Consider the following 23,756-nt stretch of genomic DNA (forward strand, 5'->3'; position numbering starts at 1 on the left):
GGGTGGAACTTACTGGAAACTTCTCTGGGATTACCAATGAAACCCAAGTGCAGGAGAGGCATGTCTTCCTTCTCCTCTCTGAGAGGAGCAATTCTCTCCTTTGAGAGTGTGCCCTTTCCCTTTTGCTATGTCCCTTCAGTAAACTCATTCCTGTTACTCTGAGTGTCATGTCTGAAATTATTCTGAACTGATCACAAGACTCGGGGTTTGAAGGGGGTCTTCACATTGCCTCAGTGTCTCAGAAGTTCCCAGCTCTGTTAACACTATGACTTCATAATTTTTTAAGATTTTTGGAAGCCGTATATGAATTATGGGTTTGTTTGAGCCAACATATGGCTGGGAAGCTGCTTTTCTGCGAAATCCTGTGTGAAATTCCCAAACCCCTGATCATGCTGGTTCTCTGCCTTAGTTCAGAGTCTTAATCAAACAACAGCTCCCCAGAAGTGGGCAGAGATGGACATGACCTGCTAAGCATAAAACAACCTGTTTACCAGAGGATCCCCTGCTACACTGAAATCTTACACCTAGGGAACCCCTTTTATATGTACTGCTATAACTAAAGCAAACGCAGGCTATTTCTTTGTTAGAGTCAGATCCTTCTGCTATATTCAATCAAAAATCAAAAAATTGATATTTTATATATTCACTGAAAGAAGGAATGAAAATGAGGACATCTAGGTGAACATTTTTAAAGGGCTAAGAGCAAAAATGAATGAGCTCATGAAACCAAATATTTCCCACATACTTCTATTTGATAAGAGAAAGCAGGTAGGCATCACTACATTTCTAAAGCCACTGACAAATGACATTATTTCCTTCATCATTCAGGAAAGAGGGATGCTGGGGCTGAATGTACCAAAAAGGTAAGCATCACTTCCAGTTTCCTGGAAAACCAATGGAAAGGCAAATCCCAACACTCTAATTAGTGAACTCTGTCTTCAAAGAGGTGAAAGCTACAAAACAGAGTCAAATGGCAATATAAACGCATATGGTTTAATTTTATTTTCTGAAAAAACTTTTCCTTGAACTGAAATATTTCTGTCTCTTACACAGGGAATGAATTTCATGAAGATAAAATTTGACTTGACAAAGTGATCTGTGAAAACTTGTTAGGGTGGGTAGGAACCTCAGCATATAGCCTCCTCTAATGGGAACAACGGGAGGAGCCAGGCCTAGATAAAATTACTCCCTTTTTTTCTTCTTTCCAGTTTTAAAAAACATCTGGAAACAAAACAGACAGCATTTAGTGATGATGAACATCACAGTTGCCACACAGGCCAGCAGGAACCCAATCACATCCAAAGAATAGTACTGGAACCAGGAGAGGTCATGTGCAGCCACCCGGAGGTGTTTAGCTCCTTTGTGGCGCATGACAAACTCAATCCAGAAGACAGCTCGGTCCAGAGGCTTCACTGGCTGATCATGCTGAATTCTTGATAACTTCATAGCATTCTCTTTATATCTAAAGGTGAAACATAAAAGGATCAACATTGAAAGTAAGTTAATCTGTCTATGCACATGAAGTCAATGAAAGTTTTTCACAAGTGCCATATGGATGATTTAAAATAAATATCATAGACTTGCCCTGCATATGATTTGTTTTTTCTTTTGTCACCATATAATGTCTGATTTTAACTTATGTTCTGATGCATAAATATTTCAAATGTGCCCATGGAATTTCAAGAAGGTGAGTCAAATTCATTCCATCAGAGGAAATAAGTTATGAACCATTCTGAGTCCAATAAGTGAGAGAGAAAGCACATAATTTGTAAAAGATCACCTTGAAGCTTTTAAAGAGTAATCATATCATGGTGTGCAGTGCTTCCTAACTATTCTCTCTGTTTTTCCTCTTCTTTTTTACCCTCTACTGTATTTTCCACTCAGTAGCCAGTTTGGGATTATTCAAATATACACTTCTAATTATGAAGCTCTTCTGCTCAAAATTTTCATGTGACTTCTCATCATAAGAAGAATAAAATTGAAGTCTATTCTTGTACTAGTGGATTCTGATGGGTTAGACACTGGCCATGATTTCTGATACCATTTTTCCTCACTCATTCAATGTAGGCATATGTGTCCTTTTAGTTTTATTTTTATTGACTTTTTTTAGTTATATATAACATCAGAAATATCCTGTGTTTGCTTTAGTTATAGCAGTACAGACAAAAGGGGTTCAGTAGGTGTAAGATTTCAGTGTAGCAGTGATCATCTGGTAAACAGGCTGTTTTATGCTTAGCAATAAAAGCAAGAAATATAACTTGCTCTAACTTAGCCCCTAGCACTCCTCTCTTCCCATAACCTCCCCTTGCTTCACTTTCTCTACTCTACTGATCTGTCTGAAATTTATTTATACTTTATTTAATTAGTGTTTTTTGCATATACTTGATATTGGGATTCACTGTGACATATCCACAAATGTACACGTGAACTTTAGTCAGATTTTTTCCACTCTTCTTCCTTTTTCCTGTTCCTGCTTATTCCTCCTCAATATCCTTTGTTCACTCTATTGATTTTTTCCCCTCTTTTGATAAAATTCTCTCTTCTTTTTTTCTTTTCTCCCCAGATGCACCCCATTATTTTGGATTAACTTGCTAATATGAAAGAAAATTTTGACTTTTGGCTTTTTGAGCCAGGCTTGTTTCACTTAGCATGATAGTCTCCAGTTCTATGTATCTACTGGCAAGTGCTATAATTTCATCTTTTAGGACCAATACTCCATTATGTGTATACACTACAATTTCTTTATCCATTCATCTGTTGAAGGGCACCTACATTGGTTTCATAGCTTGGCTACAGTGAACTGTGCTACTATAAATATCAATGTAGTTGTATTCCTATAATGTGCTGATTTTAGATCTTTTGAATATATACTGAGAAGTGGGATAAGTGAATCATATTGTGGGTCCATTCCTAGTTTTTAGTGTTTTAGGCACATGTGTGTTTTTCCTGTTCCCCAGAGTCACCAAAGTGTTCTTTCTTGACACCTTCATACTTTATATTCTTATCCTGCTTTTCCTTGAGAATACTTTCATACAATAGCCCTAGGCTTGCTTCTTTCTCATGGGTAAGGTCTTGGCCATCATGTCACTCCTCAGAGGTACTTTTCTTGGCCATATTATCATAGCAGCCCTAGGCATTTCTTACATTATTTTATGTTGTTTTAAAGTATTTCTTAATAACATAAAATACATTACATTTTCTAAAATAAGCCCCCAATAGTACAAGAAAAACACACCATATCCTAAGTGATCACCTGGAAATATCACAATTAACTTGCAGGGATGATGAAGTAAGGATACCTATGTACCCACTATTGGATCATATAATAGGATTTGCAGGTCATATGTAATGCCACTTAGAAGATCCTTAAGAATCAACTAGAAGACTTAAATCTGATAATGAAATACAAACTCAGAAAAGTAACAGTATACAAATCACCACACAAAACACAATAGCTTTTTTAATATACAAATAAAAAACTCAGTGAGAAAGAAATCAGAAAAAAACATTTTTCATCAATACCTTCAAAGAAAAATCAGTAGGAATAAATGTAATCAAGGAAGTGTAAGTTTTTTACAATACAATATATAGAATATTGAAGAAAGAAGACACTTGGAGATGGAAAGTCATGAATCAGCAGAAAGAATACTGTTGAAATAGCCATCTTGCTGAAACCAATCTACAGATTTAATAAAATCCCTGTCAAAATACCAATGGAATTCTTCACAGAAATAAAATAAAAATCATAAAATTTATATGGAAGCCCCAAAGACCCCAAATATCCAAAGCAATTCTAAACAAAAGGAGAAATGCTGGAATTATCACAATTCCAATTTTAAAATAGACTACAGAGCCATGGTAACAAAAATAACATAGTGTGAGAGAAAAAAAAGTCACAGAACAATGAAATATAATAAAATCACAAGAAATAAACCCATACAGCTATAGCCATCTTATTCTTGAGAAAGGTGCCCCAAATACACATTGGAGAAAAGAAAACCTTTTCTGAAAATGGTGCTAGTAAACCTGGATAGCCATATGTAGAAGATTGCAGCTTAATCCCTAACTCTGACCCTGTACAAGAATGAACACAAAGTGGATCAATGACCTGAGTATAAGAACTGAAACTCTGAACCAACAAGTAAAAACACTTCAAGATATAGGCACAGGCAATGACTTCCTGAATAGGACTCCTATATTTCTGAAACTTATAGGAAGTATAAAAAAATGTGACTCATCAAATTAAAATGCTTCTGCATAGTAAAGAAAACAACCACCACAGTGAAGAGGCAGCCTATAGAATAGGATAAAAACTTTGCCCTCTCCACTTCTGACAGGATTAATATGCAAACTACATAAGGGATTCTAAAGGCTTAATACCAAAATATTCTCCAAATAAACCAATCAATAAATTGGCCAATGAACTGAACAGACAAGTTAGGGTTTGAATATAAGATATGCCCCCCATAGCTCATATGATAGTGCAGAAATGTTCAGAGGTGAAATAATTAGATGATAAGATTTACAGCTCATCAGCAGGTTAATTCATTTGAATGGAAGTGAATGCATTCCTGGTGGTAACTATTCCTAGGGTGTGGCTGGGAAAAGGAGATTACTGGGGGTGTAAACTTGGGCATTATATTTGTCCCTGGATCCTTATCTCTCTCTCTCTCTCTCTCTCTCTCTCTCTCTCTCTCTCTCTCTCTCTCTCTCTCTCTCATTCCTGGTTCCCATGAGCTGAGTAGCTTTCCTCTGTGGTGATGTTCTGCTGTGATTTTCTACCTCATTTTAGGCCCAGAGCAATGGAATTGGCTGATTGTGAACTGAACCTCTAAAATTATGATCTAAAATAAAATATTCTTTCTGTAATTTAAATTCTTTCTGTCAGGTATTTTGGCCACAGGGGGAAAAATCTGACTATAACCCAATATATTTAAAAATGTTCAACATTTCAACATTTTAGCCAACAAGAAAATGCAAATTAAAACTACGCTGAGATTCCTTCTCAGCCCAGTCAGAAAGACTATCATCAGGAATCCAAATAAAATAATTGTTGGCAAAAATTAAGGGAAAAGGGAATACTTATATACTGTTGGTGTAAATGGGAAGTAGTGCAGCTAACATAGAAATTAGGGTGAAATTCCCTCAAAAAATTAAACATAGAACTACCAAAAAATGAAGATATACCACTGCTGCATACATACTGAAAGGAATTAAAGTTATCATACTATAGATATACCTGCATATTTCACTCTTCATGGTACAATCTACAGTGGCCAAATTATAGAACCAGCCCAGGTTTCCATCAACAGATGAATGGATAAAGAAAATGTGATATCACATACACACACACACACACACACACACACACACACAGAGAGAGAGAGAGAGAGAGAGAGAGAGAGAGAGAGAGGAGTATTTTTGAACCATAAAAAAGGAAATATGACATTTGTAGGAAAATAGATGGAAGTATACATTTCAGTAGTAAGTGAAATAAGTAAAAAATCAGAAATACAAATATTTCATGTTTCCCTTCACATGTGGAATCTGGCAGGGTAGGTGATATAAAAGTAACAGGAAGACTATTACACAAGAGGAAAGGGATCAGGGGAGAATGAGGAGAGATTGTTAGGGAAATGAAAGTCTTTTAAGACATAATGTAAAACTGATATATTCATATTTAAGTCTGATGTTTTAATCTGTATTCTCTTTTTCACTTATACATTGTTTTATGTCTCTTTTCCGATTCTTTCTTAATTTCTCTCAGAGTATTTTTATTAATCATTGTGTTACGATTTTTTTTTCTTGGAGATGTAGTTTTGAACTTGTCCTTTAAGTAATACCTTCCTTAAACAATAATACTAGCATTTGGGGAAACGAGAGTTCAGTTGAAGACAGTCATTCTACCTTGAAACTATATACTCCATATAATTTCCTTTTGCACTATGGAAAAGTTTAATTATTGAAGTTTTGTTTTATCAAATATCATGAAGAAAATTTTATTGTGCTTCTAAGATTACCATAAAGTTCAAAAAAAATCAACCATATGGAATGTTTGGAAAATATTTGCAAACCATATACCTGATGAGACTTATATCCATAAAATATGGAGATATATTAAAATCAATAATTAAAATATAAATAACCTGATTAAAAGTGAGCAAAAGGTTGGAACTAACATTTCTCTCATGAAGATAAGTGAATGATCAAAAAGCACATAAAATGATGATCTTAGCTATCATGTAATGCAAGTCAAGACCACAGTGAGCTACAATCCTTTTTACTAAGATGGCTACAATAAAAGAAACAGGTGATAATAAATGCTAAAAATAATATGGAGAAATTGGAACTCTCTTATATTGCTTGTATGCTGCAAAAATTTTTGCAACTACTTTGAAAAATAGTTTGGCAGATCTTAATACATATAAAATTATCATATGACCTAACAGTTCTATAACTAGAAATTACCAGAAGATGTGAATACTTATGTTCATACAAATTATACAGACTGTTCATAATAATCAAAATTGGAAACAGAAACCTTTATAAACTAATGAATTGATAAATTACTTTGAATATTTCCAACCACACAATGTTATTCAACAATAAAAACAATAAAGGCTGACCCTTGGCAAAGTATGATGAAACTAACAACACTAGTGAAAGAAACCATTGAAAAAGACAATAATTTTTATTATCTTTTATGTGAAATATTTAGAATATGATGATCTATAGAGACAAAAAATAAATGGAGTTTGCCTAGTCTAGGAGGAAATAAGAAATGACTAAAATGCATTGTCACATTTCTTTGTTGTGATAAAATTTCCAAAAATTATAGTATTTAAGAGTTTTATAACTATGGAAACATCAAATGTATTTGAATTTGAATTCACACTTTTTAATTCAGATATAAATGGTATATTGTGTGTTATATATCATTAAAATCGGTGAAAATATTAATACTGATGAAATAATTTTTGAGTAAAATAGTTTATGGTGGCAGAAATTTTAAGTATGGATTTAAGATACTGTCATATCTCTGTAAGTTTATCATTCTTTTCTTGTGTCGATCCTGTCATATTTAAAAATTAAATCCTCATTGCAAATGGCTCTATATGGTAAACATTTTGTGTATGTGTAGAAATGGTGCGTAATCATTTACCTATGTAATTTATGAGATCAATGCAACTTTGAAATACTTATGAAATTATAAATTATATTATAAAAATACTTAGTTTTATATAACTATGAAATAGTAATGGTTAAACTGGTTGAAAATAGATTTAATATGGGTTGAATCTTTAGATTCTTTCAAAATTACCCTCCTCCACAGCCACATCAATGTTTACAACAGCACAATTCCCAATAGCTAAACTGTGGAACCAACTTAGATGCCCTTCTGTAGATGAAAGTATAAAAACAATATGTCATATATACACAATGGAATATTACTCTGCAATAAAAGAGAATAAAATCATGACATTTGCAGGTATATTGATGTATTTAGAGAAGATAATGCTAAGGGAAGTTTGCCAATCCCCAAAAACCAAATGCTGAATGTTTTCTTTGATGTAGGAGGGCTGATTCTTGGTGTGATAGGGAGAGGAAACATGGGAGGAATAGAGGAACTCTAGATAGGGCAGAGGTTGGAGGGAAAGGGAGGGGGCATGGGGTTATTCATGATGGTGGAATGTGATGATCATTATTATCCAAAGTACAGGTATGAAGACATGAATTCGTGTGAATACACTTTGTATACAACCAAAGATATTAAAAGTTGTGCTCTATATGTGTAATAAGAATTGTAATGAATTCTGCTGTCTTATATAAATAAATTAATTAAAAAATTACCCTCCTAAAAATGGGCTAAAATTTATACTCACTGATGAAAAGACAATCCTTCTATGAATACTACCCAGTGTCAAAGTTGTTGTACTCACATAGGGTCATTAATGACCATCCTCAAGGCTTTAAGAAGATCTGCACTTGTCAATGTTCTGTATTCCAATCTAACAGCTGCTCCCTTGGCCTTCACATGAACAATGTTGTCAGCTTGATCCGCAAACAAAGGAATGCCCACCATAGGGATCCCATGGTAAATCCCCTCATAGAGGCCATTGGTTCCACCATGAGTTATAAAAGCTTTTGTTTTTGGATGACCTAGGATCGATTTAATGTCAGAAAAATTATTAATTTAAATCTTAGAAAGAACATGAGAAATGTGTATCATAAGACATTGAAGGGATCAGTGTCCATTTCAGGTGACAAATTATTGTAAACATGACCCTGCATTAATTATTTTATTCATATCTCAGAGGAACAAGCACCTTAGTCCACTAGAGTGCTAACTGAAACTACATGAAAGAGAGAGTACATGACTTGAGATTTGAATATTGAATACAACATTAATAGGTAGAAAAAATAGAATATTTTTTAGTAAAAGAATCAACATGCATTTATGGAAAATACGGTCATGAAGGACATGTTAGCATATTATCTCATTAAAAAACTGAAGTAGCTAAGTTTGCTATGTAGCATGTCCAAAGCAGCAGGGAATAGGATGGTGATGGTACTGAATTCAGAGAAAAGAGAGAGACTACACTTCATTATAAAATGTATTTGCACTTCATAATAAAGATTGTGCATCAATTTCTGGAGAAAATAAAGAGTCACTGTCCATAAAAAAAAGAAAAATCCTGGTTGCCATTTTGAAAGGTATTTGAAATACACCTGCAGGAGAGGAAAGAATAAGTGAAAGACATACAACAACACAGAGAGACAACCCAGGAACTGAGTGAAAAAATCTTTTAGAGGTAATTGCACCAGAAATAAAGATAACTTGAATTCTGTATATAATGATGGTGTATATTAAAATTGCAGCTTTTTGCTTTGGTTTTTCAAACCATCCCTGGGCCTGGAAAATAATTAAAAAGAAGTTGAACATTGTGCTTCATTTTTTTTTAAGTAACAAGTATTGAATAAAATGTTTCCTGCTGAATTTTTAGTATCCAGATTGATGGTGCTCATGCTTTTAGGACTTATCTCAGAGTCTTACCAAGGAGGTCATTCTGGGGGATCCAGTTGTATATTCGAGTGTTGGGTCCTAATTTATCTGGCTTCTTGCCTTGATATCTCCAGATGACCTGTTTGGTAAAGAATATGCCTTATTCTATGATTTAAAGTTTAATGTTATAGCATGTTTGCATTCTAAAAATTTAAGAGATCATCTAGTTCAACATTTAACACATAAGGAAATAAGTACAATTTTAAGTAATGAGAATTATGAAAATACAAACTGAAACTCCATAATTATGTTGTTTATGAATTTTAATCTATATTTCAATTTCCAAATTAATATCATTATGTTTATTTCTTGTGAGTGACATAGATTAGACAGGACATGTATTGTTTAAGATGCTTATTTCAGTTTGCATTGTTTTTTATACATAAAAGCAAACCAATGCAGTCAGCTACTTTTAGAAATAAATTAATACTAACTAGGAATTACATGTAACTTGTATTTGACATCAATTTATTAAACACTACCTATAAGAAACCTTTTACTTGTACTTATGGACCTTAACCCACACTTCTATCAATATTGGTGAATTTGGAAATTCTTTAAGTTTTAAAAGGAAGAACCCATTTGCAACTTACAAATAATTACATGGATACTGAAATAAAGTTCAAAATTGTGAGGTTGCTAAATGTTTTAAAACTGTGTGTAATTATTTAATGATGCAGTACAAATCTTGTTAGTAGTCTTACATATCTCCAAGATGTTTTTATGTCTAGGAATGAAATAAGGAGCTGACTCTGGAAATTAAAAGCAATCTTCATGAACTGAAGTATAATTTCATATCTTCTATATGCAATGGGAGCAACAAAGTAAATTTAGGTCTACAGAAGGAAAAATAATTGGGTGATTAGGAGAAGCCTATATCAGATAGGAAACTACAGAGCACATGGAAAACACTCAAAGACCACAAGAGTGATTATGTTAGAAATTGTGGTATTAAAGCAATTTATGGAGGTGGGAACTTTTGAATTTCACTGCATGCCAGGCTTGCTTCTGCTTGACTCTTCCTTATACTCTCTTCTTTCTTCTTAAAAGGTATTAGTCTGATGTTTTAGAAGCAAAGTCCTTTGGGGTACATTCAAAATGCACAGGGTCCATTTCAAAGCAGAAATAATCTGTACACTTTGTCTAATTGTCAGACATTGTCAGGAACCCGTCCACTAGTGCAAGCTGTTTTTTCTTTTTCTACAAATGCATGTGACTGAGTGGAAATTTGGCTCAATGATTTGGGTAGCCTTTCTCCTCAAAACTCCAGGAACAGTTTGTTAAATAAATTTATAGTTTTTATTAATGGGGAGGGGATGTATTTTAGGCTTACAATTCCAGAAGTTCAGTCCATATTGGCAGACTCCATTGTTCTGGGTCAAAGATGAAGTAGAATATCATGGCAAGAATACTATTCTTAAATGAGGGTAAGCAAGGAATAAAGGATTGCCTGGGGTATCTGAAATCATGATCAATTTCAGCCTTCTTTAATACCTGCTTAGCATTATTGTGGTGGTCCAGTTATGAGTTAGCTTTTTATAGCTTTCTGATAACATTGGCAGTGTATATGGTGCCTTCAGGGATACTGCAAGGAAAAGGAAGAAGTAGCCGAGAAGAATGTGGAATCTGTGTAAATAAATGCCCTTACAATTAAATTTCACAATGGACCTGTAAAATATATTCTTTATGATCACAATGTTAATATTAACATGAATTAAACACTCTCTACTTTTTAGAATGACCACACATATTTTGGCTTAAAACATGATTTTGAGATGAACTAGAGATATCACAATAGGTTATGTTTCACAAAGGATGCTTCAGTAAGCAAACCCTTTATAAAGTTTAACAGACTTTTTACATATCTGGCCACTAAGAGGGTACTTTTGCTTACCTTTTGAGGAATCTGTGCAAGGGCAAATGCAATTATATTGGCTTTCTCGTCTGGCATGTTAGAAACCATCGACCCCAGAGAAAACACCACAATACCATTTTCTCCAGAACTCTGTACAAATTCTTCCATTTCCTGTGAATAAAACATTTGCTCCATCAGAAAGATGAAGAGGGAGGGGATACAAGATGTCAGATTACAGGAAGGCTGCCTTTCTAGTTGCTCCAAGGATCAAAATATAAGCAGTGAGAATACTGCTTCTTAGTGAGGTTGGTAAAAGAAGGATTTCATTAAATTCAATACTGGAAAGTCAGAGTGTCTCAGAGACTCAGAAGTTTGGGTTCATTAAACAAAAAAGATTACATTGAAACCAAACTTTGGAAGCAACTAAAGTAGTATTAATGGTGCTGTCTACCACAGAGAAATGAAAAACGCAGGGAGATATACAGTGGACATATTTGATATGAAAAAAAACCTGAGATCAGAGAAGCAACATAAACTTAGCTGATCCAGAGGCTCCACTGAGCACTTGTGATTTACTGTGTTTATTTACTGCCTGGGGAGAGATGAGGTGGATTCATCTTGAGGTGGCCTTGCTCCAGTCTCTGTTGCCAGAAAGAGGAGATCTGAGCAAACACTGCTAGAATGCCTACTGTGTGGCCTAGAGTGTACCTGGGAGTGAAACAGGCATAGATAAGATTTTACCCCAGGGGATTCAAGTCAGAAAAGCAAAGCGGGAAGCAGAACTTGCTTTTCCTTTGAACTGGTGGCTCTTGTGACCAGCTGAAGTGAGTGAGAATCTGAACAAGGAACTTATCGAAATGTTCAGGGACTGAGCCCAGGAAAGATGTGCAGGTGAACAGCAGAATGTGTGGAAGATCAGCTCCCCTGTGAAATGAGTAGAATTCTTAGGAGGCTTCTGAGATCCAGACTCCCTACAGAGATAAGCAACTCTGGGCCCTAGGATTGTGTCCATCCAATTTGTTCAGAGTATACACCAAACAAAACCCCGGAGGTCTGATTAGACCTAAGTTTCCTCCATCAGAACTCATCTCATAGAACTCTGCAGCAACCCCACCTCAGGAGTACATAGATGTGGTCTGTGCACACAAAGCTCCAACTGACACTTCTTCCCATTCTAACCTACATCATACTAGTAAGAAGGGAAGCTGAGAATTATTTCCAACACTTTCATTCTTAGGCCATTCCAAGTGGTAGCTCAGAGAGAAACACAAAAAGAGGAAGGTGATAACAAAATCCAATCATTGCTTTTACTCTCAGTACATAGCTAAAAAAGAAATGGAATAATAAATAGTTGAGTATAGTCAGTAACCATCCATTCTGACAATTTTGGCCAGCTCAGTGGAAATGATTCCTTCATTTATCATTAAGAATATTTTTGCTTTTTCTTATTCTTTCTGTGTGTCTGTATATTCTTCCATTACTGATTGGTTTATGGACATATATACATTTCTTTCTTTTATTCAGCATTTTTCAAATGTAGCTATTTTTCCTTGCATTGTCTTTTGAGAGTTAGGGTTTTTTGATCTATATATATTTGTTTTGTTTTGTATTTTATTAATTGTTTCTGTATCTCTCTTTTATTCTCCTGGTTATAGCGAATACCTATTCTCTATTTTTCTCTCAATTTTTTAATTTATCTTATTTTCTCCTCCATCCTTATAACTCTCACCTGCTCTCTTCTTCATTCTCTCTCTTCACTTTTTAAAATTTCAAACTTTTTTTCCCTATCTTCCTGTCTCACATTTGTTCCTCTTACTGACTGTAATTTTGCCATCTTTAAACTAATTGGTTTATATAACTCTTGATTCCACCATTAATGTTGTTGTAATTATTACTTCTTTAGATGACATAGTTGATACCTGTTTCTTGTCTTAATGTCAGATTTAGTTTATATTTTTGCACTACTTCATTGTTGGCAATTGCTGACCCACTTTTTCTGTTTTTTTTTTTTTTTTTTTTTTGTAGCAATTAACATTTTAGAAGTCATAATAGAATCCAGGTATTTATTTTAATGCTGTATATTATTTGTATCCAATGTTGTTATTGTTTATTTCCCCTTATTCTGTGAGTAGCTGGATATCTACAGTGACACTACAGATTTACAGGGTAGATAAGTCCATTGCTGAAATAAATTCAACCAAAATATAGTTCATCTTGCTCCACATGAAAATTAATGGCATTCAATCACTAATTATACTTTAATACAGAGAATAATAGAGATAAAAACTCAAACTAATGATAAGGCCTCAAATAGAAACAGCTGGGGGTGGGTTCATGGTTTCCACCTATGGAAAACCACTGCACAGAAAAAATAGAGAGAATTAATTCAAAGGCTGTGAACCCCATACTTATAAAGAGTCTTAATCCAGATCACTCCAGTACACTTTGGTATTTTTTTTTTAAATCAGGTAAATATTATGCCTTAAAATTGGAAGACGCCTGGGGGTGTGACTCAGTGGTAGAGTGCTTGCCTAGCACACAAGGCTCTGGGTTTGATCCCTAGTACCACAAAAAAAAAAAAAAAAAAAAAAAACTAACTAAATACAATAAAGTATTGTGTTCATCTGTAACTAATTTTTTTAAAAAAATATGGAAGACAATTCCTCCTAACATATGCATGAAACCCATAATAAGACTATAAGAATTATGTAAAAATAAGGGAACACAAAATCACTTAAAAGTTCCTAATTTCGCAACAACTGATGCCAAAGATATTGAAATTTTTAAAACATCAGGTATACAATTCAAAAAGTAAATTATTATAAACTATAATCAATGAAATTATCATATTTTAAAATGATCAATGAATTATAAAAATGATCAATGAATTCCAAGAGAACACAGAAAAACAATTGAATGAATTAAAAAAATCATTACAGAATATAAATGAAAAATTCAACAAGATAGAAATATTGAAAAACCACCAAACATAAATCTTGAAAGTGAAAGATAAAAAAAAATTAAATAAAAAGTCAGTTGAAAATCTTTATACTACAGTAGACAATACTGAAAACAGAACATCAGATATAAAAGAAAAAGTAACCAGCTTTGAATATTCAGACAGTACTAAAGTAAAGAAAATAAGCAACCATGATGATAATAATTATTTAATGAAAGAGTCCATATAGAAGAAATAAAAAACAAACCCTGAAGTTCACAAATGAACAAATCTGATGGGAAGAGTAGCTAAGCAAATGAGAAATAGGACCACATTAAACATAAATGAATCAAAATGACAGGAATTAATAAACATCTCTTTGTAATGACCTTGAATATAAATCATCTCAATTCTTTAATTAAAATATATAGTCTGGAAGAATGGATTATAAAACAAGACCCAATGATATGTTGTTCATAAACGACACAACTTACAGGTAAAGACAGCCATAGGCTGAAAGTAACAAGATAAAAATTGATACATAATGCAAATGGAATCAGAAAGTAAGCAGGATTATCTACTCTTATCTGACAAACAGACTTCAAGCCAAAAATAATCAGAAGAGACAGAGCTGGTCACTTCATACTGGTAAAATAAATAATCCAACAAGAATATATAGCATTATAAATATTTAAGTCATAAACATAGATACAACTAATTACATAAGAGACACTAGTCAAATTGAAGCCTCAGTTACACCTGAATAAAATAATTCTTGGAAATTTCAACACAATTCTCTCATCTTTTGATAGGTCATCCAGACACAGAATCAATAAGAAATCTTTGGACCTGAAAAATATTATAAGTCAAATGAACTTATGGATATCTATAGAACATTTCATTCAACAGTATCTGAATATACTTTATTCTCAGCAGCTCAAGAAAACATTCTCCAAAATATTTAAGGCAACAAAGCAACTCTCATCAAATACAAAACAAGTGGTATTACTTATTATATTCTACCAGATCATAATTGGATGAAATTAGAAATCAACATGACAGAACCATACAAAAACTATATGAACTTATGGAGATTGGACAATCTCTATTGTATAAAAATGGATTATAGAAGAAATTAAGGGAGAAATTTAAAAATTCTTAGACTCAACTGACAATAGTAATACAACCTCTGGCACAGAGTGAAGAAATTTCCAAAAGAAAACTTTATAGCTGTGAGTTCCTGTATAATAAAATCATAAAGATCCCACATAAAACCTATTTTTTTCATTTCAAGACCCTTGAAAAAGAAGAACAAACCAATTCCAAAACCAGTAATAAGCAACAAGGAAAGATAAATAAATAAGAGAGAAAAAACAGGAAAGAAAGAAGACAAATTATTAGTTTGTAGATGATATGAGCATATATCTAGAAGAGCCAAATGACTCCAACAAAAGACTGATATTGCTAATAAACAAATTTGACAAAGTAGCTGAGTACAAAATCAACATACAAAAATCAATAGCTTTCTTATATACGAACAATGAATGTGCAGAGAAAAAAATCAAGAGAATTATTTCATTCACAATAACCTCAAAACAAAATAACAACAACAACAACAATAACAAATACCTAGGAATAAAACTAACAAAAGAGTTAAAAGGCCTCTAAAATTGAAGATTGAAATTATAGAAGAAATAAAATAAGATGAAAAGAACCCCCATGTTCATGGATAGGTAGAATTAGTATTATAAAATCACCAACTATCCAAAGCGATATACATAATATATATGTAATCCTCATGAAAATATCAATGACATTCTCCACAGAATTAGAAAAGATAATCCTAATATTCATCTGGCAGAATAAAAGACCCATAATAGTCAAAGCAATTATAACCCTAAAAGCAATGCTGCAGACATCACAATATCTGATGTCAAATTATACTACAGAGCTATAGTAACAAAAACTACGTGGTACTGACATGAATAAGACATATTCACCAGTAATATAGAATAGAAAACACAGAGAAAACCACACACATGCCAAAAACAAAGATTGCCTTTTAAGTAAATGATGCTGGGAATATTGCAGAAAAATGAAACTATACTCTTATCTCTTACCCTGCACAAAAATCAACTCAAAATGGATCAAAAACCTAGAAATTAGAACTAATATTATACAACTCCTAGGAGAAAATGTAGGGTCAACACTCCACCATATAGGCACAGGCAATAGCTTTCTCAAATAGAACCCCTAAAGGTCAGGAAATAATCCAAGAGTAGATAAATTGGAAGGCATCAAATTAAAAAGCTTCTGAACAGCAAAGGAAACAATTAGAATTGTGAAGAGATAACTTATGAAATGGAAGAAAATCTTTGCATAACACCTTCTGACAAATGATTAATATTTAGAATATATAAAGAATTCCCAAAACTTTACACCAAAAAAAAAAAAAAATCAAACTACCCCAGTAATCAAAGAGAAAATGAACTAAAAAGATGCTTCTCTGAAGAATAAATATAAATAGGCAACAAAAATACAGAAGCAAAAAATGATCAACATCATTAAAAACAAGGGAAATGAAAACTACACTGAGATTTTATCTTTCACCAGTCAGAATAGTAGTCATTGAGAATAAAAAGAAAAATAAATTCTGGAAGGAATATGCAGAAAAAAAATTTACACCATTGGAGGAATTGTAAATGAGTACAACCACTCTGGAAATCAGTATGGATAGTTTTCAAAGAGTAAGCATGTAAATATCATATCACCCAGGTATACCATTTCTCAGTATTTATCCTAAAGAATTAAAATCATCTTATAACAGTGATATATGCATACCCATTTTGTAGCAGTACAACTCATAATACACAAACTATGGAACCAGCCTAGGTGTCTGCCAATGGATGACTGAATAAAGAAAACATGGTATATATACACAATGGAGTTATATTCAGCCAAAATAACAAATAAAAGTATATCATTTTACAAAAAAAAAATATGAATGGAATTAGAGTCTCTTACATGAAATAAGTCAAACTCAGAAAGTCATGGGTTATATATTTTCTCTCATATTTGCAAGGTAGAGAGGAAAAATGGAAAAAATGAGGGTGGATCTCATGGAAATCAAAGGGAGATCAGTGGAGAAATGGACCAATGGGAGGGAGGTGGGAAGGGAAGGGAAATTCCTGGGAAGTTTTATTGGCCAAATTATTCTGTTATATTGTGTACATGTATGATTATGTAACATCAGATCTCATCATTATGTATAATCAAATGAACCAATAAAAATGTAGGAAAAGCAGAGAAATTATTGGTATGTAAACTAAGAAGAGAAAAGCATGTATTATTAGAATTTGGGAGTTATGGATATTTTTAAATTGACCCAGTCGCTCACTTTCTTTGGAAAGAGATGTGTGTTATGACATAGAAGACTTCATTAGGCTTACTTGTAAAAATGTGTGTGTGTGTGTGTGTGTGTGTGTGTGTGTGTGTGTGTAAGAAATGACATAGAGCCATTAAATAGTAATTCAAGAGATGATGTTAGAAATTATTATATGTAGACTCTTAATTCATAATTTTATTCATTAGTAATGTTAATTTTTTTGTTAAACACTATAGCTAGTACTTGGTTATAATTCTTATTGTTATAGTACTTCACTTGATTGTATTCCAGGCAGGTTATCTGGATGATTTTTTAGTTTGGAATTATTAATACTTATTTCTGTCCTTGTGAGACCAGAAGTAAAGTTACCTGTGCATAGGATTTTTGTACATTTTTATGTTTCCTATCTCTATAGTATTTCATTCCTTACTTTATAATTTGTGAGAGTTTCCCAAGTTTTCCTCTGTAATAGCTCATAAAAACTGGAGATGAATAAACACTCGCATCCAGAAGATTAATATTATGGTTTGGAATTTCTTTTACATAATTCTAAGGATCCTAACAATCCTGCACATGTCCAGAACTATACTGATCCATAATCAGCATTTTCACTGCATTGGAATGATACATGTACTTGAGTAATCATATCGTTGGGTTATTTATATGTCTCACCATTTGCCCTGAAATTTTTTAATGATAATGAAGTTCTATGAGAATTAACTGTGTATCAGTGGCTGTAAAGAACCCTTATTTTTTCACCTCATTATGAACCATGGGCGCTCTTGCACCACAGTGGGACTTCCTCTGGCCCTTTTATAGAAAAGATCAACTTGTTGAGTAGCTCATTCACATATAGTGGACATTGCACTACTCCTGGGAACATGTGACACATCCAGTTATTTTGTGATTCCAGTAACCTAGAGCAACGTGTACAGCAAAATATTCAATATATTTTCTCCCTGCTCAAAACGTTCTTAATCTCATGTTGTACAAAGATTTTCTCACTACTACTGTTTTATAAATATACCCTTTTTTTAAAAACCAATTAATCCCTGACATAGACAGGTCCCAGTTTTTCTGCAGCATTATTTTTAAGAAAAATTATTTAATCAAACGAAAATTTGGATGAGCATGAAAAAAGTATGTAATGTTTAAGAAGATTTGCCAAAATGATCTTTGGTTCATTTAGAGATACTGTTTGTTCAAAATTTGAATTTTTTCATTGTGGTCTTTTTTTCTGTTTATGTAAGTACATGAATAGATACATGCACATATATAATGTAAATGGAAGATTAAAATTCTTTTGTATATCTTTTCTTCTCACAAAAATAATGATATTATTATAATCAGTATTTTGCCTTTTAATCTCCAACTAAACTTGTGTTATGACTTAATGTAGTTAAGCATTTATTTGTAAAGTAATTGTATTGGGCAAGGTGGTACATGCCTGTAATCCCAGCAGCTCAGGAGATTAAGAAAGGAGGATCTCAAGTTCAAAGCCAGCCTCAGCAACAGTGAAGCACTAATCAATTCAGTGAGACCCTGTCTCTCAATAAAATCTAAAATAGGGCTGTCGATATGTCTCAGTAGTTGAGTGCACATGAGTTGAATCCATAGTACCAAAAGAGAGATAAAAATAAATATATAAGTAAATAAAGTGATTGTGATGATGTGGTATGTACCAGAATAACTTTTAAGATCATTACTTAATGTATGACATCACTTAATGTGTTAATTAATTAATGTAAGACATTTTTCCAATATGTATTCTATAAGTAATTGCCATGAACACAGATTACATTTATTTGATTTTTTGTTTGTATAATTACAATTGGTATACTGTGAAACCCAAGCTATTTGCATTGTTCAGAGTTTTGATACATTTGGATCTTTGTCATTTTGACAAATTTCTGTATTTAAACAATACAGAAATTGTCTGAGAATTTAATTATTAATTGAAAAGCAAGTAATTTGGAGGAGCATTACTTTATATAATAAAGATCAAGAAGACAGTGTTTGTAATATTGGCTTGTATTCTAATCTTGTTTATTCTATTAAATAACACCTGCTACTATTATTCCTTATCATGATCACACTGCTATCTACCTTCTCATCGTCCTCCTCCTCTCTCTGCTGTCTTTCCCTTTTATTGACCTGGTCACTTTCTCCTACAGTGAATAGGGAAATCTCTCAAAATCAGAGGTTAATGGTTAAAAACTTACAATAACTCTTTCTCAGTTTTTAGTCAGAACATTCACTAACTTTGGTTTTCTGTTTGTATTGTATGGAACTTATCACAAACAACAAAATAATTCTATTGAATATGAGGCTTGAATAAGATCTCAATATGTTGGTGCCTTAAAGAGGTAGAAAAAAAGAAACTCTTAAGAGATCACATAACAGTATGGCAAGTAATGTTTTCTTCTAAGCATGGTATTTATTTAAAATGTTTTAGACTCTTCAGTTTCCTCCTATGAAATATTATCCTATTTGCTGACAGAATGATTTTGTAATTGTAAACTAAAGGGCTGGACTCAAAAATAAATGAAAAGAAATCTTAGATCATCATTATGTTTGCAATTTTCTATGATCATTCTGTCGGGAAATTGTGATGTTGAGGCCTAAGTTTTCCAAGGGAGGTTTCCTGAGGTGTCCTCTAAGATTGGCATATGGCAGAAAGCTCTCTCAAAGTAACATCCCTATCATGATCTAAGATGTAGTAGTCTGAGTTTTCAGGTGAGTTTGTTCAAATCTGGAATGAAGACAAGTAAAGGCCACACATTCATATCACTAAGAAAAGCAATTACTTTAAAGCTAAAAGGTTGTGAAGAGCTTGAACATTTATAATATCATTTCAGCAATTCCACTTACTCATTTGATTGCCAAAACTCACACATTTACCTTTAAGCAAATTGATGGAATATGTGTTTTCTAGGTCTTTGGCTGAAAATAACAGTGTTGATTTTTCAGAAATCTAGTTTCTGTTATATATGAAATTGTATCCACTGTGCCTGGCACATATTACCTAATTAATATTATTGGTAATAGAGCTATCATACTGTACCTGGGCGGTCGACATTTACTAGAGAACATCTATGGCAGTTTGTTTCAGCCATATTGTGAGTTTCTATCTCTCAATTTGAATATAATCCAAATAAATGTACACTGCAGTGTTTAGGGTATGCTAAAAGAATTAAATGTAAAAATACTCAAATATTACTATTTCTAAGTGTTAATCCTATCTTTTTGGTATAGTTGGGGTCTTTAAAAGTAGATAACAAAGTTCAGCTTGTCAGAAGGAAAAATAGTTTTATAGAAACAAAAAAGGAATAATTACAACAGCGAATATTGCTATGGATCCTATGTTTGTACCAAGGACATTGTGTATCAGTATTGTCTACTTTTTCCAGGTAACACAATATGAAGTTTGACTTTTAATAGATAAATAAGCATAGTCACATGTAAGAACAACCTCATCCATGTTTACATCATTTGTTATCTGCAGTCCTGCAACACTTCCTGCGTAGAACCTCTGCATTGTCTTTCCCTCTAAAATCCAACTTGGTGACTGCATTTTGAAATTTTTCAAAATGGAAACTTTATTCACATTTCTCTTATGCTTAACTCTTTTCATTGGCTACCCAATGTACTTCACAGATATTTTAAACAACTACTAAGTATCTGACTTTCACTTACCTCTTTGCTGAGCCTTCTCCTGCTGAACTACTCTTGAAGTTCTTGGAACTTTCCCTTACTATTGTATGTGCTTTTCCTTTTATGTCTTCCTCTCTCCCTCAACCCCTTTTCCTATTCTGTGGATTCTTTAAAATTCACCTTAGTTATTAAGGCTTTTAGGATTTTTTTTAAATGATCTTTGCTGGGGGTTTCATTAGTATTGTATGATTTCCTTATGATAACACACAAATGTATTACTTGTTACAGTCTCTGTACCCAGATGGAATATAAGGTCTGGTTGATGCAGAAACTGTGTCAACTTTATAACTCTCTATATCCAGCACTTATCTCTGGTTTATGACAATTACTTAATAAATATTCTTTGTATTTATTAGAATAAATGATTGATTCTTTATTATGTATTATATAATGAAGGCCTCCGTTTTCCTGATTATTCTCAAGGATGCCTGATATCCTACTTTCTTCTGTGACAATAATGAAATGCCATTACATGTGATGGCACAGAAATGCCGGGGTCTATAATTGGCAGAACTCTTTATCTTGCTTTTCATATCTCTGAGTTAAACACTCTGAATTAAGAATGCAGAGTCATTTCTACCAAAAATGTTAATCAAATAGAACAAAACAAACAGGAGAAGATTTACCTTAGGGAGGGGTTTGGCAGGTTTACAGTGGAGTCCTCCAACAAAGTCAAAATTTGGTAAGAGTGGACGAGGAAATTCTAAATCCCAATAGGTTCGAATGAGCCAAAAATCAGCTTTCCCCATTGTCTCATATATTGTAGTGGGTCTCCCTGAATGTAGAAAAGAGAAGAAAAGAAAATGAGAGACATGTACCTTGAATGCTTCATATATTTGCCTTGAAATGTGTTGGATTTGTGTAGGCAAGGTGTTCAAATGCACGTGTGTATGTGTGTGTTTGTGTGTTTGTATACTACAATTGATATGTTTTTTAGAGCATACTATATTTTATACATTTTACACATGTTAATATGTACATAAACTAGTTGTGTGGGTACTTTCTAGTGTTCCATTAGTATATTTACAATCACAAATAATTAAATTATTAACTTACGCCTCCATAGAAGTAAACACACATTTTATTTTCTAAGATTGCAAAAGTAACATAAATTTTTAGAATCTTTGTGAGATCCATTAACAATCAATGCTCCCATAACTGTGGAGATATCTTTTCTAGGAGTAGTCAGTCTAATTCTTACAATTGAGCAAACTATTCCCTTGATCCTTGATTCTTCAAGTGAACTGTAATGATTTAGTGAGTATGCCTGAATTCCTTATGACCACTACTGGACTTGCCTCATATTAAGAGATTAATATTATTAACTTGGTAAAATATATATTTTTGAAAGTAAATCCAGAAAGTTTACACAAATATTAAAATAGAGATTGGTTCTGATGCTTAATTTAGTTCATATTGTCTTAAATGGTAAATGCAGTTTAAGAAATATAGACTTATAAGGTGTGGTTCCTCTCTACACCAAGGTTTTAGGTCTTAATACATGATTTGTTTGTTTTTATCAAAGGAATATGAAATATAAGTTACCATAATTTATAACTTTCTGTGCCTGAGATAGAGACACTTTTAACTGTGAAGGAATCTTCAGAGAAATGCAAATAAATATTATTTTAATTTCTAACTGAGTAAACAATTCTATTCAAAAGTAAACAATTTCCTCCATGGTACATATATATGGTTGTGCTAGGAATACATGTGTATTTTATTAATGTACATGTCTATCATCATTAAAACATTTAGTGATGTTAATAATGAATGTCCTTAAAGATGAAAAGAATACTAAAATGGATACGTAATTGCTCAGAGAAATATTCAGTGATTCAATTTGCAGGTTATTATTTCCTGAAGCATTTTGAATAAGTAATTGCCACTGATTTCTAACTGGCCCTATAATATAAGGGCCCTTTTTTATTGGTGAGACTACTTGTTCATCTTATATTTTCATTCCATCCTTTTACTTACAGAAAAGAAAGTTCTTCTGATTTTATAATCATGCAACCTCAGCTTCAAAGTCACAGGAATTTAGGTTTCACAGTACTAATTAAAGAACCAGCTTACCTAGAACTTCACTGTAAAACTGATTCCATCTCTTCACATCAAATGACTGGAACCAAAAATCAAAATAAAGCATATACATTGTGTTTTTAATCCGATCCATGAATGTCATTTGATCACTTAATTCAGACACAATAATGGGCACATAGGAAGGAGGGAATGTAAGTCCACCACTGTACTTTTCATATGTATAGCCAGGAGTAAAGCGGAGAGTGTATACAAATGGTACTTTAAGTAGCTCAGCCAGCAGCTCACCACAGGGACCAATAGCATCTGCAAGAACAACATCAAATTTTGATTCGTGTAGTTTCATCATAAGTTTCTTGTTTAAAACTACATTTCTGCAGAGTTGTTCAATTGTATCAGAATAGTCCTTGAAAACTTTTTGTAGTAATGAAAAAAATTCCCAGAAGTTATCTTTTGGAGTATCATAAATCCATTCATTTATCCATTTGGAGAAATGTTCTTCCAAATTTTGTTCACTTGAAAGTGCAGGGTAAACCTCAAAATTAATAGCAGATGTTGTGTTGGGATTAATAAGAATGGAACCTGTTGATGTCAAAACAGTCACCTCATGACCTCTCTGGAGAAGTTCATCCAGGATTGTCTTTATGTTGATCCAATGGCTGTATTCTGTGGGCCACACCAGCACTTTTCCACAGCTTCCAGAACTAAAGTAACACATCAGTTGTATCAGCAGAAGGACTGAGTTCCTTTTCACAGACAT

General features: G+C 33.0%; 1 protein-coding gene across 3 annotated transcripts; it reads right to left on the minus strand.

Annotated features, from left to right (window-relative positions):
• Positions 1 to 1,182: 1,182 nt before the first annotated feature.
• LOC143405835 (UDP-glucuronosyltransferase 2B31-like) lies at positions 1,183 to 23,756 on the minus strand. 3 transcript variants are annotated; one of them, XM_076864162.2, is made up of 6 exons: positions 23,285 to 23,756; positions 21,583 to 21,731; positions 10,959 to 11,090; positions 9,056 to 9,143; positions 7,941 to 8,160; positions 1,183 to 1,462 (listed from the first exon to the last, which is right to left on the minus strand). In XM_076864162.2, exons 1-6 carry the CDS (start codon positions 23,754 to 23,756, stop codon positions 1,183 to 1,185), a joined length of 1,341 nt encoding a protein of 446 aa, XP_076720277.1. The 3 variants fall into 3 exon arrangements, with proteins under 3 accessions (XP_076720277.1, XP_076720276.1, XP_076720278.1); XM_076864161.2 differs by having other exon boundaries at positions 23,033 to 23,756; XM_076864163.2 differs by lacking the exon at positions 7,941 to 8,160 and having other exon boundaries at positions 1,443 to 1,462; positions 23,033 to 23,756.

This window comes from Callospermophilus lateralis, chromosome 8, assembly GCF_048772815.1.
Source record: "Callospermophilus lateralis isolate mCalLat2 chromosome 8, mCalLat2.hap1, whole genome shotgun sequence".
Classification (NCBI taxonomy): Eukaryota; Metazoa; Chordata; class Mammalia; order Rodentia; family Sciuridae; genus Callospermophilus; species Callospermophilus lateralis.